Source organism: Vanderwaltozyma polyspora, genomic scaffold, assembly GCF_000150035.1.
Source record: "Vanderwaltozyma polyspora DSM 70294 KpolScaffold1039 genomic scaffold, whole genome shotgun sequence".
NCBI classification, from domain to species: domain Eukaryota; kingdom Fungi; phylum Ascomycota; class Saccharomycetes; order Saccharomycetales; family Saccharomycetaceae; genus Vanderwaltozyma; species Vanderwaltozyma polyspora.
This window is the reverse complement of record NW_001834681.1, coordinates 19,749-36,477: the sequence shown is the minus strand read 5'-3', so window position 1 is coordinate 36,477 and position 16,729 is coordinate 19,749. Positions and strand designations below refer to the sequence as shown.

Below are 16,729 nucleotides of genomic sequence, written 5' to 3'. Positions count from 1 at the left end.
GATAATCAATGTTGTACGGTTGGCTGCCCTAATTCATAAAACTTTTGTCTAGCATTCACACACTGTCTGCGGACAATTCTTTTGGGATCATCCAAAATAGGAACTAAAGAACGCAATACTTCATCTTTAACTGCTATTGAATAATTTAATGGTACAGTGGCGGCAAGTATTTGAAGTAATTCTAATGCTAATAACCTAACTTTAGCAATGTTAGAACTATGCTTATTCAATAATTTCAATGTTAATGGAAGGATAGAGTTGAAATATTCTGTGATCAACACACCGTTTTTCTCTGAAGAATGAATTAATGTTTCTAATGCTGATATTTTAACTTCGGAGTTAGGCATGTCTAGCGCTTCCAGAATTAGAGGGATAAGTTCTCTTAAAAATGGTTCCACCAAAGTATTGGAAATATGTTTTAGGATCAATGATAGAGCTGTCAAGTAATTACTCTTCAATGAAATATCAGATTGCTTTTTAAATTCGCCTAAAAGAACATGGAAAACATCATTGAAAAACTTTTGCTTATATAAAACTTTAATGTTATTACTCCACGATACGTTCTTATACGTTTTGAATGAGTCTATATCAACAACAAATATTTCAAATAATTTTGCAACAAAAGAGCCAATTTTCTTATCACTCAATAATTCAATAAATCTTCTCAGATATTCTGGTGCTATCTTTGAATTCTTCATAATTAATCCCTTGGTGATCCAAATATTAATTTCTAGGTTTGGAATCTCTGAATTATCCCATCTGATGAAATCATTAATAAATGATTCGTCAATCCATTTATTGCTTAGAACCATCAAAAATTCCAGGTATCCGAGTTTCTCAAAATCTGTAAATTCATCATATCGGCTGGATAAAAGCTTTGCTGTAGTTTCAAAATATATTGTAGAATCATGGAATTCGATCTTCTTATCTAAACTGGACAAAAGCTTTGAGTACAATATCATATACCTGGAAGGTTTTTCTAGAATCTGATATTCCTCAATTAACAATGTATTGTATTTTAAAAAGTCTGACTGGTGTAACTTACGAGAACATTTCAATTGCATAAAAAAACAAATTGTTGAAAGTAATGAAAAGTTTAAATCATCTTCGTAAATTGATTTGTTTTGTAAGATGCTCTTAAACACTGAGTCTTGTGTGTGTGCTTTGATAAAATCAGCATCATCTTCTGTAATTATGGTTGTGTTGTTCTCATATAATGAGTACAATGTAGAGATTAGAAGAAATGAATAGTCCTTTGTACCTTCTTTTGTGCTAATATTACATATCTTATCCGTAATGTAACAAATGCTCTCTTTTACCAGGATATGCCTTGAATTAGTATAATCCAGGATAACCTTACATATAATTTCTTTGGATACTAATTTATCAGAACCAATTGTTATCGTATCTGATGGGTTATCTGGTAACAAAGTCAGCATTCTCTTCAATGAAACTTCAAATACAATATTTTCATAAAATTCACTAATTACCTTTAAGCCTTCGAGTGATGCATAGTAAATATTTTTATTTCCGTCTGTAAGTATTGTTTCTGTTAAATATTGGACTATAAGCGACACCTCTTCGGAAGTCAAATATCCCTTCATTTTTACCAATTTGGTGAATTGGATTACCGCCAACGTCCTTAAAGTAACTTCAGCATCTGAACTTCCAGTCAAAGCTTTACTTAAAATCATTAATAGCTCATCTCTGTAAGGTTCTAGAGAATTCTCAGCGACTTTTTCTTCAATTGTTTTCAAATTAGATGAACCATATACGGAGATATATGAATCAAAAAAGAATGAAAGATTCATTAAGATCAATTTCAATTTAGAGACTTCAGAAGTGTTTGTCAAAAATAAAGGTAACACACTCTTAATAACCGGATTGAAAGCTTCTTGGCTAGTACTAGCAATTGCTGCTAGAATTGTGCAACTTTGCTTCAAATCTTTATTGTTACTAAAGTTTGGTTTTAACTCTTCAAAAATATGTTTATAAAATTTTTCAAAAGCACTTATTTCAAAATTTAATAGGGCTGAACTTAAACTTTTTATTACAGATAGTGCCAAGATGTATGGATTATCTGAACTTCTAATATCCTCATTAATTTGGTTAGGTAGAACAACTCCGACATCACCACCTTCACTATTATGCATTAATTCAAACTTCAAAGCGTTCCAAATTGGTAACCACTCTTGAAGACACAGTTTACCCCCAAAATTATCAATACATGCAGATAAAGTTTGTAAAGTATCACATTTAACATTTGGTGAAGTAGCAGTCAACTTATCAATCAAATTTCCAAAAGCATCTTCAGCAAACAGTGGAGTGGCAGCAATTGAAGATCTTAAAGAGAACTTTAATTCTTCACTTGATATATTATACGGATCATTTTTAGGAGGTGTAAAGGATATAGGAAAGTAACAGAATAGAACGTCAAAAAGGTCTTCCTTAAACTCATCGATGTTGTTGAAGGAAGTAGTGATAATTTTATTCAATCTAAAGGAAATAATTAAATTACGGGGATCTTTTTCACCTGATGCTATATGCAAAAAACAATTGATGTATAATTTAGTTAGTTCAATATTATTTGTGTATTTTTCACCAAATTTGGTATAAATGTCTTCCAATATTTTAAAAGTTTTATATCTTATTGCCGCCAGATATTTGTCATTTGAATATTTTTCAGAAATGAGGCCCAAAATATCTTTACTCATATCAATTGAGCTATTCTTCATTGAGATCAGGGAATCGAAGCCTCCTAGAACGTCATTCATCAATGCATCATCTTCGAACTTTGATTTATAAAACTCAAATATGACTGGGACTTCATTTGGTGATAAAAGTTCCTTATCCAGTCTCTCTAGAATGTCAGAAAGGCAACGTAAAGAATTTTTTCTACTAGATTCTTCTTCAGAAGTGAATCCATCCTTTAACGCCATTATAACAGCTATCAGCTTTATCTCTTTCGAGTTAATGGATTTTGCAATATCAGAGGAAATTTCCTCTGCCTTAGCATCATTATTACCGAGATTAGCAATATAAGACGTAAGCACACTGTCCAATTGCATTTTTAGATTCTTGAATACTTTGAGGGTAATCTTGTGAGGCTGTGTATATCTAATTTCAACTCTTATAAATATATCATAAAAGTAAGCTCAAGCAACTGTTTAAATTTTTTTTTTATATGACTAAGCTAATTTTCATGTAATGGGAAGCTTAAAAAAAATAAGGTTTTAACCATAACATGATAAAATGCCAGTAGCAAGAGACAGAAGACAGATAAAATTAGACAAATGAGGTTGGCAAAATTGATTATATATGAACATTATACTGTAATTGATTAATTATAGTTGGTTGATCGATATACTTTGAATAAATCTTTCCCTTAGAGTCTTTGAATGTAATGAATTTAGTCAACTATAAGCTTGATGACTTCAACAGATTATAAACGGTTTAAAAACCAGAGAGAAGTTTCAATGGGAACCCAAGTTTTTAAGGTTCTGGTCTCTTAGTAGTATTTTTTATTCAAAATTTCCAATTGCAACAAATTTTTTAAATCCTTTTCGTTAATATATTTATTGAATTTAACATTTTGTTTTAAGAAATATGTATTCCTTACATTAAAATTAAAAATACTGTTGAAAAAGGTTAATTGGAAGAATATTTTATTAAAAAAACTATATATCAATATATAATTCAATATCTTATCAAATGTTAAAATAATAAATTTCCAACCTAATAATTAAATGCATTTATTAACTTTTGAGTCTCTCTAATTATTGTTCCCCATTTGGTTTATTCCAACATTACCAGAACCCGATGGTTCTACTTTATCATAAAACATAATACCTAGTTGATTAAATATATCAGTCATGTAGCCATCAATTGGTGGTTGTATTGAATTTTGACCTTGTATTTGATCCTGGGTTTGTATTAGATTTTGCCTGTCTTCTGGAATTACAAAATTAGTTTTAGAAGAGGCATTTGATATTGTTTGCGTCAATGGGTTATTGATCTCTTGTTGATTGTTCACCAAAGATTGATCAAATACAAAAATATTGTTCATGCCTGCAGTTTCCTCTTTTATAATCGGACTTTTACTTTCCTTAATGGAAGGTGGGTTTAATTCTGGAGAACTTTGATTTGTTGCAGTTTTGAATAATGTAACAATTTCTTCTGGAGATAAATTTGAAACTGAAGGGATTGGTGAAGGTGTAAATGCCGCAGGCTTTAGCTGTGGCATATTCCTATAATAATCGTTACTATTCATTAGCGGAATATTCGAATTATTATTCTGGTAAACATCAGGTGAGGCACTTTGGATATTTTGTGCCACCTGAATATTTTGTTGTTGAGAATTATTCATCGAAGTTAACTTAATTGTTTTGGAGTTTAACCTCTCGAACAGTTTATTTAACAAATTATATGTTCTATTGGCAGCAGAACTCGAATCCTTAAGTTTAACTAATATTGATCTACCTATTTCAGCATCTTGTAAAATCCCATAAAATTCCTTTGCCTCCTCTTTATTCGTTGGCTGAGCTTCATGCATGTAGTACAACAGGCCCGCAACAGAATAGAATAATGTATAATTCCCATACCAATAAGATCCGGATAATAAACCCTTCGATATCATGTCTTTGGCTAAATGAATCACTGTTCTGGATACAGTAATTGAGTTTTTGGCCCTTTGCAATGATAAATTATCTGGTTTAGTTCCCAAATTTTTAGATAGGTAATGAATGAAAGGTCGATATAGAATAATTTGCACTTGTAAAAAGGTCAAATGTAAAAGGCTTCTTCCACTCATCATTTTATCAGATACTGAACTTGGTCCTGGTTTCAATTGCTGTGGCAAACTTTGTATCCAGTTTTCTAGACGCATTTCTAATTGTGTGACAGTTTCATGAGATACAATATTATTTGACTTCTTATTAGGGTATAATTCTTTAGTGATGTCAGCCAAAATCAACATAAGCTTGGTATGATAATTTGCTATGGCCGCACTTGATACCTCTCCATTTTGTTTATCTGGAAAATACCCTTCTTCTGTTATATTTTCATCTGAAAGTTCGACTGGTAAAACCTGATCAAAGTCAGCAGAGCTTAAAGATTTTGGTAACCCTAGCATTGAATTAAGATATAGGTCACATTTATAAATTGTGTAAAAAACCCTTTTTCTCATTTCAATATCTAGAGGGTTTAAATTAGAACTCTTTGGATTGACAAATCTATGTAGACCTTCTCTCAATGCGTTTCTTAATGCAATACCAATATATGAATAACAATTAGATAGCCTTGCCGAAAATTGCAAAAATAAGAATAGCATAATGATGGTTTGAATCGAAGTTAGATCTCTTGCGTTAGTTATATCTATCAAATTTCTTGCAGCGACAAAATATTTATAGCCTTCATCTTGAAAATATGCAGTTTCATCAGGTTCCTTAGTTTCATTTGCATTTGAATTTGCATTTGAATTTGCATTTGCATTTGTATTTGGTTTTGATTTTATTTTTGATTTTGATTTTGATTTTGATTTTGATTTTGATTTTGAACTCGAATTTTGTTTGTTAGTTTTTCTGTTCCCTCCATTCAGGGTTTTAGAATTTTGATTAGTTGCTAAGTTTGATGTAGAGTTTGGTGTTGAAATATTCATCTCATTTGGAGTATGTTCATTAGCAGTCCTATCATTAAAATTAAAACCTTCGTTATTATGTAAATTTTCATTAGAATCGTTGTATTTATTGTCATTAAAGTTAGAATTTACATTATCCCCATTTGATTTTTCTTTGAAGTTTAATTGATTCAATGAATAAATATTTCTAGTAAACAGGGCACCTACTGCCATTGTTGCATAGAATAACGGTAAAAAATCAAATTGTTCTACTGTAAAGTTCTCCGGAGACGTCTCGTATAATGAATTTAATTTTTTAATAAAAGTTGGTCTATGATAAAATCTAATTACGACACAACCATAGTCCCAACAATTTTTCATAAATAACAAGGCAACCTTTAATGGTGGTAGCATTAATTTTTGTCCAGGACTTGATATAGGATATGTTGAATTATTTGGCATGGAATCTATAAGTGGGGAATTTGTCATTAATGGCATTAAGTTTAAATTTGCAGATAAATTATTATATTCTAAAATAGTAGAGTTCAAATTTGAAATAAATTCACCTTTTTTATTTGAGAACATAGTTCCGAATATTGTAGTATCAATAGATTCTAAGTCTGGCAATTGTGGTAATATTGTTTTTAAGAATTTTTTATATTTCCAAATCATATTAATGTTTTTGTCTACCAAACTTTCTTTGTTCATTATATTTAAGCTTGTAATTTGGTTATGCATCATATTTAAGTTATTATTTTTAAAATTTGAATTCATTGCAAATGAATTTGGTTGTAGTGTTACAGGGATATTATCAATATTATTATTGTAGTTGTAATTGTCATTATGGTTGTTGTTTGATGGAATGTTCTCATTTTTATTTGCTAGGTTCTCACTGCTATTCTTCAAGTGTTGTAAATTAGAATTTGATCTCTTTGATGGTTGATTATAAGTACAGTTGTAAGAATAAACAGTACAATGTATACAGGGCTGTTGGCCATCACATTTCACTTTTTTCTTTCTACATTCATCACAAGCTCGTGTAACCCTTCTTCGTTTAGGCTGTTGCGATGAGCCAGTGTCACTTGTATTTATATTATTGTTATTTGAATTTATATCAATACCATGTTTAACTGACATTTTTTTTAATTAACTCAAAAGGCAAAATACGAGATAAAACACAGTGCCTTGTTTTTCTTCCTTTCTAATTTATATTTCTGTCCCCTTTGTTGTCGCTGAGCCAATGTAATATTGCTTTCAAATAGGTATTGATGTATATATTAATAAATATACTCTTGAATGGGTGAGTACCTTAAAGTATCAAAATTTCCTTTCTATATATCTATAGTTCTAAACTTCCCCAGACCTAGGAAATAATATAGCAACGGCAATGGGCGTGATCAATTAATATCAAAGTTAGCCATATATTCTCGAAACATATACTTATACCAACAGTAAAATTCGAGGAGATACTAACTACTAACCAAAAACGTTATCGAAATAATGTATGTATATAAATCAACAATGAATGGTAATGTCGAAATCTGATTTAGATACATGATGGATGATATAAGTTTAAATTCTCGATAATTTTTCTTTTTCTTTTCCTCTCGAAAAAAAGTTCTCGAGCCTGAGCCCAGAAGAAACCGAAACCGAAACTGTAACAGGAAGAAAAAAAAGAAAAAAAAATATCAAAACCAGAAATTCGAGAAGGCAGACGAGAGATCAGTGCATATTTTGTTTGTTTGTTTGTTTGTTTGTTTGTTTGTTTGTTTGTTTGTTTGTTTGTTTGTTTGTTTGTTTGTTTGTTTGTTTGTTTGTTTGTCGCTTTGTTTGTTAAAACTAAACTTAACGAGTAGTAAATAATTGAATGATAAAGAATGATGGTAGTACTCAAATGGATACAACATAGAGATACATGTAAGTATATACATTTAGGATCATCAGCCAGTTTATTAACTGATTTGGATTCATTCATCCATTAATTAGATCTGACTATAACACAAATGCAAAGATGAATTCACATACCTCTGAAGAACTTAAAACTAATAATTCCAGAGGCGTACTCAAGGTAATGGGTATCCCAGTTTTCAGCATAAAACAAGTTTCATGAGCCACCTGGCTACCACTCGAAAATCGTTATCTTTACTGTCCTATATGCCATACAAAAAATGAACTTTTCTCGGAGAATACAGTGCAGGGGGAGACCCAAATAACGAAATAACCATAATCTTGCCACAAACGAATCGAACCGAACCGAATCAAACCAGACCAAACCAAACCAAACCGAAAAGAGACGAAGTGGAACGAAATGAAACGAAACAAACGACTATATGCTTTTAGGCTTTCTTTTTTCTTCTTTTCTTTTTCATCCTTTTTACGTTTTCTTTTTCCTTTTCCATCAAATTACGAGAAAAATTAAAATTTCAGAGCAACGAGAATCAGGCTACCAAATATGATTTACTTCCCCTTTCTCAGAGGAAACTACTGAGACAGAGAGGACATGAAGGTGTACGGCAGTGAGAACAAACGAACAAGCGAGAGAGCGAGCGAAAGAGCTATGCTGTGCGAAGCCATGGCTGAGAGTCTTGTTGCTCATGTTATTAAATGTTCGCTTGGTAATAAGGAAGGCAGGTAGGAGGAGGGGCAGCATTTGTGTTGAGAAAAATTTGGACGGACTGGAAATGACTTGTGAGCGACCGATCAAATTCGGAAAAAAACGCGTCATCGTTCCCATTCTTGTTCAGGGTCTTCTCTCCCAGTTGTCAACTTCTAGGTTGGTTTGTTGCTCTTGTGTTTTCTCTAAAGAGTGTGACTATGTTTCCCACATCGATCAACAGAGATCTATTAGTCTATAACGGGGCAACACAGACGGGAAGAGGTATGTATGTGATTGAAATATGAATGGTCTATTATGCTATTGATCATCTGACTTATTTGCTTGTCTCACTTCTCCCCTGGTTTTTATCTATGTTTCGCTAAATTATTTGATTTTAGTTTTGGTTCGTAAGCGTTGCGGGTAGCCTCTTTCAAATTCCATCCTTTAAAGTGTTGATCAACTTGAAACATGTAAAAATGTATTTTTTATCATAATCTTGGATTGTAACACCCATTATTTAACAATTTGTTGAATTATTTTAAGAAACGGATTTAGGGATATGTAATCAAGACAATATATTTTTATCCTTTCAATATTGGACTAATAGTAAAACCAATTATCCACTCCAATCTGTATATTCAATTGATGTTTCTGGTGTTCTTCTTCAATAACACTTATTGTCTAATTTGGGAAGGCAGATACAAACCAGTAACCAGGGTATGCGTCTCAGGAGAATGGTTGCTACCCAATTGGTTTTGTGACACTGTCTTTTGCCTTTATTTTCTTTTCACTCTCCCGAACGCGTCGTGTGACAGACACTTCAGGGAAAATTGTCCACAAAAAGATATTTCAAAGGTTTTTGTTAATTTTTGTGTCACTCTCTAATCGACAAAAGACAATATTTACATCGTGTAAGTAAGTATATATCACACCATATAAAGAGAGGAAAGCCAATAAACTATACCAATACTATTGATTATTATTGTCTCTTGCCTCAGTTAAGACGAAAGGTTTCGATTTGAATGTAAAATGTATTGCATACGTTTTAGCCAGCTGACATGCAGTTGAGCATCGCAAGCTAGATCTGAACTTTCAAATTCAACTTACCATGATTTCATCCCATTTGTATTAACCATCAATAGAGATGAACAGTATATATCGCAAACATTTACATCTACACCCATATATATGTCGCATCATGTGACTGATATATAAATTGACATGTATGCTCTCGTCACATGTTTGTATCGACGTTTCCATCTGTTTTTTTCTTCCTTCTCCCTCTGTGCCCCCCATTTTTCTTTCCTTTATCCGTTGCCTATTTACCTATTCCTTTTTATTGTGTTGGTTGTTCGTGGACAGTGATGTCACCGAAACTGTTGTTCGATCTTTTTCATTTTTTCAATTTTCACTTTTCACTTTTGTTTTCCTTTTCTCTCTTCTCTGCGGTGAAGTCTGAGGCTCTGACTTGTATGGTCTTGAGCGTTTCTTTTTGTCACTGTTTATCTATTAGTTGTTACTGTTCTTCGGTCATTTGGCTCAATCAATTTATGAAAAATGTAAACATAAACAGAAGACAGAAAGAAAACAAAAATTAATTTTTTAATTAAACAAAATTATAACGTAAATTTGATTAATTAATATTATTGCCTAATTAAAATAAATTATTTATTTTAACACGTAAAATAGTTCACCTCATCATCAACATTAATAATTATACCAACCTTCAATAATTATACCAACCTTCAATAATTATTAAAATAATAATAATAATAGCAACAGTACCATTAATACTAATCATCGTTTCATTATTTAGAAATCATCGATAAGGTATTTCCCATCTCTCCAAATTAAAAAAAACATAATAATAATAATAATTATAATTATAATATTATTATTTTAATAGAATTTAGTATATCATACCACTTTTAATATCTGCTGTGTCATCTCTTTATATTCATACAAATTTATAAAAGGGAAAGAAACCTATTAATGATATATTAATTTCAATATATATTTGATTTTCATTTAAAATTAGTTAACAAACACTATATTTTAAATTGAAAATGAATAACAACAACAAGAATAGTAATAATAACAATACCAATCCAAATGATCAAGATTCTATTAATCTGAATAGGAATCGATACAACAATGACAGTATATTAGATTTGAATTCTTATAACCAACAACAACATCAATACTTGATCAACTCGATCATTTCAACTTTAGAAGCACCTGAACAATTTACAAACGTTTCCAAATTTTACTCAAATGATAAAAATGTAGCTGGTGAAGTTCAAGCTTATGCAAAAATTTCTGGTACTAATTGGACTTATTACGTAAAAGATTTAGAAATTACAATCGGTAGAAACACATCAGATCATAATGGTGGCCCAGAGGTTATGCCAAATCATAGTAATGATAATAATAGTGTCAACATAGATTTGGGTCCTGCTAAAGTCGTTTCAAGAAAACATGCAATGATAAAATTTAACATGCAATTGGGTGGTTGGGAATTATATTTATTTGGTAGAAATGGTGCAAAGATAAACTTTAAAAGAGTTACTGTAAATAATTCACCAATCCAATTAGCTTCTGGAACTATTCTAGATATCGGTGGTACCCAAATGATGTTCATTTTACCTGGTCAGGATTCTCTAATTTTATCTTCTGTGGTTTCCCATCTGTTACCCCAATTATCGTTGTTATATGATAACTCAAACTCCTCAAGTGGTAAACTATTAAACGATTTAATTAAAAATTCAGACTATTACAAACAGAATACAAATAATATACAAAATGTTATTAAGCAAAATGAAACATATCAAAATTCTATATCTAGTAATCAAGTTAGAACATTCAAAATGTATGGCAATAATCCATCATCTGCATCATCTTCAATTTCAAACCCTGCATCTTTTTATAGCAATAGCAATAGCCATAATCCAAGTTTATCAAATGGCAGTTCAAATTCTAGTAACCCGTTATTAATGCTATCTCCTGATTCATCTTCAAATAATACCGCCCAACAACATAATCAACCAAGCTACCCAACGTCATATTCAAGCACTTCAAATCACAATAATCAAACTTTCCCATCGCCAATTGATTTTGCTTCTGACTTATCTCGTGACGAAAATAGAAATGTAAAGCCTCCTCATTCTTATGCAACAATGATTACTCAGGCAATTCTATCGACAAAAGAAGGTATCATATCTCTAGCAGATATTTATAAGTATATCTCAACAAATTATGCTTATTATAGGTTTGCTAAAACAGGTTGGCAAAATTCTATTAGACACAATCTGTCGTTAAATAAGGCATTTGAAAAAGTCCCAAGAAAACCAGATGAGCCTGGTAAAGGTATGAAATGGAGAATCAGCGAGTCATACACACAAGATTTTATGAACAAATGGAATTCTGGAAAAGTATCAAAAATAAGACGTGGTTCATCAGTTGCAAGACAGCTTCAATTACACATGTCAAAGTACAGCAAATTGCCTTCTCCAAATGATCCTGCTGTAGATCAGCCAAGTAATTATAATCATATCTCATCTAAAAAGAACACTGGATCTAATAATGGTTATGTGTACTCAAATTTAAATCCTTCGCAGCAACAATACCAACAACCAAATCCTACAACACGATTACAAGCTCAACCAACCGTTGATTTACAAAGACATCATCAGCATAGTCAAAATCAATCTTCCTCATCATCAGCTTCCTCTGTACCGGATGGATTCCCAAATACATTATTATTGCCGCCACAACCTGCGACTTCAGTGGGTTCAAGTCATAACCCGACTAATAGCGCTCTAGTTTCCTTTAATAATGCATCAAATCCTAGCATCACAAGAACTCCACAATTGCCGTCCCTTTCTAACCATATTTCTACAAATTCGACGTCTTCATTATTACCTCCTTCTACTTCTACATCAAATCCAAACCACCCTTCATTTTCTGTATCAATGAATCATTTATCTCCTTCAGGAAGTAACCTAATGCAGTCACCAAGTAAAACTTTCCATGTAACACCGATGGAAGCATATACGCCGGAGAGAGGATCTACAAATCATTTAAGGTCTCCATCGCAAAATACATTAAGTGGAGGCCAATCTTTAGGCACACTTGGGAATGGAATTTTATCAAACAGCAAGATTAATAATAGTATTAATATGTTAGGGAACGACAAAAATTTACTGTCGACTAGTATTTTGAACCCGCCAACAAGTGCCAAGTCAAGTAATGACCGTAGTTCTCCAAATGTTTGGAACTTGCTTCAATTTAACTCTGCAACAAATACCCCTGCTTCTTCTATGAAGAGAAGAATTTCTTCAGAAAATGAAGCCAATGATAATGAAAACCATAATAACGACGGTAAAGGCGATGTTTCTCCCTCAAAGGCGGCACGTCAACTACCTACCAAGGAATTAATTTTGGAAACCGATGGTGCTAAAATTTCCATGGTTAATGAATGAAATTTACAGTTTTCTTAAATGTATGTATAAATAATTATCATGATTTAGTATATAAATATAAGTAAATTTAGATTTATATATATATACATCCCATCAGTCACTTTTTACATGTCACTTTAATGCCATTTAAATATTCACTAGTTCGTAAAACCACATTTCATTTTACAATTCATTATTATAGATTACACTCAATAAAACAACAACAAGTAAACAGAAACGTGATAATTATTTGATGACTTTTGATATAAGCAAGGTAAATTTATTAACACTTAACTGTCTTTATTTTATCCTGTTAAGCGGTAGTAAATGCAACATCTATTAAATTAGCAACGCCAAAGAAATAAAGGTGAACCCAAAACTGTCTCCGATCGGGTCCACATTTTCAATTTAGAGTGACTATTATCTTCTGGACACCCGTACATTCACAACAACATTGACACCCATACATAATAAAAATAATTTCGCGTTGTCTGCATCTTATAGTCTTCTAGAGTTTCTCACGATTCTCACCATAGTCGCGTTTTTCCACTGAACTCCAATTGCCAAAAATCAAACAGAAAGCGAACTAACGACGCGATGACGCAAAAACAAACCGTACCCACAGTTAACATTCCCATCTAATTTTTCAGTCCTGCCGCGGCATGTACCCACCATAAACTAGACTCCAGCTGAACCAAATCCTCCAAGCAGGCTAACCTTTCGAATCGATTCCTCTCTAAACAGAAACTTCTCATTTTCCACAATCTCCCTAAACTAGTTCAGTTTCATCCTCTCTAGGCAGGACCTCCTTCTAGAACTGTCCTCCCTCCCCCATTCCCACCAAACGTTTCTCCGTCACGCTGCCCAGAAACCTCAACCTCTTCCTACCACCACCATCACCACCACCGACCTGGCAGAACCTGGGCTCCCAAACTGTGTGGTATCTCTCTATATCGTCAAATCGAGTTATGCCCATTTTCCCACCGTCAATAGATATTCTTCCAGATATCCCATAACGAAAATACTGACATTGGACAGGCTAATATTATTCTATTGCCAGAAGGTAACAACATCTAACCATCATCTATCATCATTGGTAAAGTTTCATCAAATTAGCTGTGGAAACTAGCTGAGCTAGTAAGCAATAAACCTATTCTACCTAGTGTAATAATATGTTGTAATGCATCAATTAAACGCTGTTTGATGGGATATTAGTGAAAGGGCAGGTTAAAGAAAAGTCACGAATAAAGGTTTAATATATATGCTTTCTATATATTAAGAGGGTTTTTATTTATTACTGTTTGTTCAAACTACCTTATACAACCAACCAACCAAGAAGTGATGTCTACTTTCGAACCAGTCGTTGTTATTGATGGTACGTAGAAATATCGATATTTTAATATTATTATAACGTTTAACACTAGTGAATGGATAAAGCCAATTTGTAATTGATATGATATGGATTTAAGAGAACCGTTGATATAAAGCAAGTGATCCAAAGTCAAAAATAAAATAAAATAGAAAAAAATTGGTTACTACTTCTCAAATTAGAGAGTCAAGATGATTATTCAAATATACAGTGTCTGCAAAGAATGGAACCAAGAACAATGATTTTTATATCAATAAAGTGTAATTTTAGCAATCCATTATGTTTAATTTAATATAAAATTGATTATAGTGGTTAAGAACAAATATACCGTTGTATTTGTGAATTTTCATCTATTAATTTGATCCTGTGATTATGAATGAAATACGATCAATCTAGGTTCTGTATTTCTAGAGACTATTAATCTCATTACTATAGCGATATCCATTCCAGTTGTTAATTATTGTCTTTAATCATGTTTTTACTAACAAATCATTTTCAATTGTCTTTTTTTAAATAGGTAAGGGCCATTTAGTCGGTCGTTTGGCTTCTACTGTTGCCAAGCAATTGTTGAACGGTCAAAAAATCGTCGTTGTTAGAGCTGAAGCTTTAAACATCTCTGGTGAATTCTTCAGAAACAAGTTGAAGTACCACGACTACTTGAGAAAGGCCACTGCTTTCAACAAGACCCGTGGTCCATTCCACTTCAGAGCCCCATCTAGAATCTTCTACAAGGCTGTCCGTGGTATGGTCTCTCACAAGACTGCTCGTGGTAAGGCTGCCATGGAAAGATTAAAGGTCTTTGAAGGTGTCCCACCACCATACGACAAGAAGAAGAGAGTCGTTGTTCCACAAGCTTTGAGAGTTTTGAGATTGAAACCAGGTAGAAAGTACACTACCTTAGGTAAGCTATCTACTTCTGTTGGTTGGAAATACGAAGACGTTGTTGCCAAGTTGGAAGAAAAGAGAAAGGTCAGATCTGCTGAATACTACGCTAAGAAGAAGGCTTTCAACAAGAAGGTCGCTTCTGCTACTGCTGCTGCCGCTGAATCTGAAGCTGCTAAGAAGTTAGCTACTTTCGGTTACTAAATTTAATGATTTAAAAATTAGTATTAAATTGAAATTTTGACAACATCATTCTCTTTTTCCCATTACATGCAATTATATTTTCTAGTATTGTATTACTGATTGTTACTTGTATTTTTAGATAATTATTCATTTTAACAAGGTAGCAAAAATTATATAAGGAAATATTAATATAATAATCTTTAGAATTTTAAATTTGGTTTTTAAAAAAATATGTATTATCAAGTAAATCTATGGTAATTGTAACTAGGATGTTAGCCCCTTCAGTTACAATCAAGTTAAAATACAAAGTTCATTGATATATCTATATATGCTTATTTGAAATGTTCCTATAATAATTATTTAATCCAACCCCTAAAGTTTTCGTATATACAAAATGTAATGCATGTTGAAGGAATGGCCCTTATTAAATTTGCCATCAATCCTTTATAAAGTCCTCTAAGTCCATCTGCTTTATATATAAGTTTGGTTAGATTTTTTAAAGTATAATTTTGATCAATTGCATTAAAGCTCTGTAAATTCGATTTTAACAATTGAAATGGATAAACTGAAGTAACAGAAATCATTTTACTTAGAGACGTGATTAAAATAATTTCTGAATTTCTTAGTTTATCAGTATTATCAGTTCTAATTGAACTGAATTTGAATTTTAATGTATCGTAAACCATAAAATATATGGCGCCTTGGGAGACACCAAAGAATGAAGGAACCAATCCTCTCCATAATCCTAAATAACCTTCTTCAGCGAGTAATCTTTTGAATCCATGATATGTTGATGTATATGATCCTATTTCACTTTTACTAGTAGACATTATTCTTGTTTTTACAACCCAAATAGGATTTGTTAATAGTGTAGTAATTGCACCACTGATGACACCTGCAGTTAAATACATGAAAGAACTCATTTTCTGATCATGAATAATATCTGTATGAGTGGTTTCTTTATCAATTGAATCAGTAACACTACTCCCACCTTTGTAGTAATAATGATGATAAATAATATCCTTAGAGAACCGGTAGAACCCAAAATATAATGCCCATGCTACCGAATTGCCAAATACATTTATGCCTAACCCACGATAAACCTCTTTAATCATAGGATTCAAACCATTGCTATTACTAAACAGTTTTTTTAATACCTTTATATAACCTCCATCAGTTTTATATGTAGCCAATAATTGCAATCGTACTTTTATCAAATCTAATGGATGTACAACAATAGTAGTTATGGCCCCCGTAGTAATACCAGAAATAGCTTCCTTCTGGATGGATGATAGCCCTTCTGACATTTACCTGCTTCTATATAAAATTGAATTCAATAACCATCAAATATCACAATACTTAAACGATGGCTTAATCTTAAACCATTTCTTATATATGAATCATATCTAATATCTTTAAATGTTGAAGTGATTAAAGCATCGCGCACAAATAGTAATAGATGCCAAGATCAAGAGACATACATAACAACAAGAAGAATATTAATAATGACGATCATTAGTTACTTAAATTAATAATAGGAATTAAAATAATAAAAATTGGAATGTTAAATTTTCTCATAAAGTTATAATATAATAATTTCTTTAAATTTTGATTCAATCAAAACT

The 16,729-nt window shown here is 31.9% G+C and overlaps 5 protein-coding genes across 5 annotated transcripts; 2 read left to right on the top strand and 3 right to left on the bottom strand.

Annotated features, from left to right (window-relative positions):
• Positions 1-5: 5 nt before the first annotated feature.
• MET18 (Met18p) lies at positions 6-3,068 on the bottom strand (the record flags this gene model as incomplete). The annotated part of the gene is made up of 1 exon (XM_001646071.1): positions 6-3,068. One exon carries the CDS (start codon positions 3,066-3,068, stop codon positions 6-8), a length of 3,063 nt encoding a protein of 1,020 aa, XP_001646121.1.
• A 704-nt stretch (positions 3,069-3,772) lies between these two features.
• Positions 3,773-6,751, bottom strand: ASG1 (Asg1p; the record flags this gene model as incomplete). The annotated part of the gene is made up of 1 exon (XM_001646070.1): positions 3,773-6,751. One exon carries the CDS (start codon positions 6,749-6,751, stop codon positions 3,773-3,775), a length of 2,979 nt encoding a protein of 992 aa, XP_001646120.1.
• Positions 6,752-10,276: 3,525 nt separating this feature from the next.
• On the top strand, positions 10,277-12,691 carry FKH1 (forkhead family transcription factor FKH1; the record flags this gene model as incomplete). The annotated part of the gene is made up of 1 exon (XM_001646069.1): positions 10,277-12,691. The coding sequence occupies one exon, from the start codon at positions 10,277-10,279 to the stop codon at positions 12,689-12,691; it is 2,415 nt and encodes an 804-aa protein (XP_001646119.1).
• Positions 12,692-14,011: 1,320 nt separating this feature from the next.
• Positions 14,012-15,125, top strand: Kpol_1039p9 (60S ribosomal protein uL13; the record flags this gene model as incomplete). The annotated part of the gene is made up of 2 exons (XM_001646068.1): positions 14,012-14,045; positions 14,557-15,125. 2 exons carry the CDS (start codon positions 14,012-14,014, stop codon positions 15,123-15,125), a joined length of 603 nt encoding a protein of 200 aa, XP_001646118.1.
• Positions 15,126-15,460: 335 nt separating this feature from the next.
• FLX1 (flavin adenine dinucleotide transporter FLX1) lies at positions 15,461-16,411 on the bottom strand (the record flags this gene model as incomplete). The annotated part of the gene is made up of 1 exon (XM_001646067.1): positions 15,461-16,411. The coding sequence occupies one exon, from the start codon at positions 16,409-16,411 to the stop codon at positions 15,461-15,463; it is 951 nt and encodes a 316-aa protein (XP_001646117.1).
• Between the last annotated feature and the right edge of the window lie 318 nt (positions 16,412-16,729).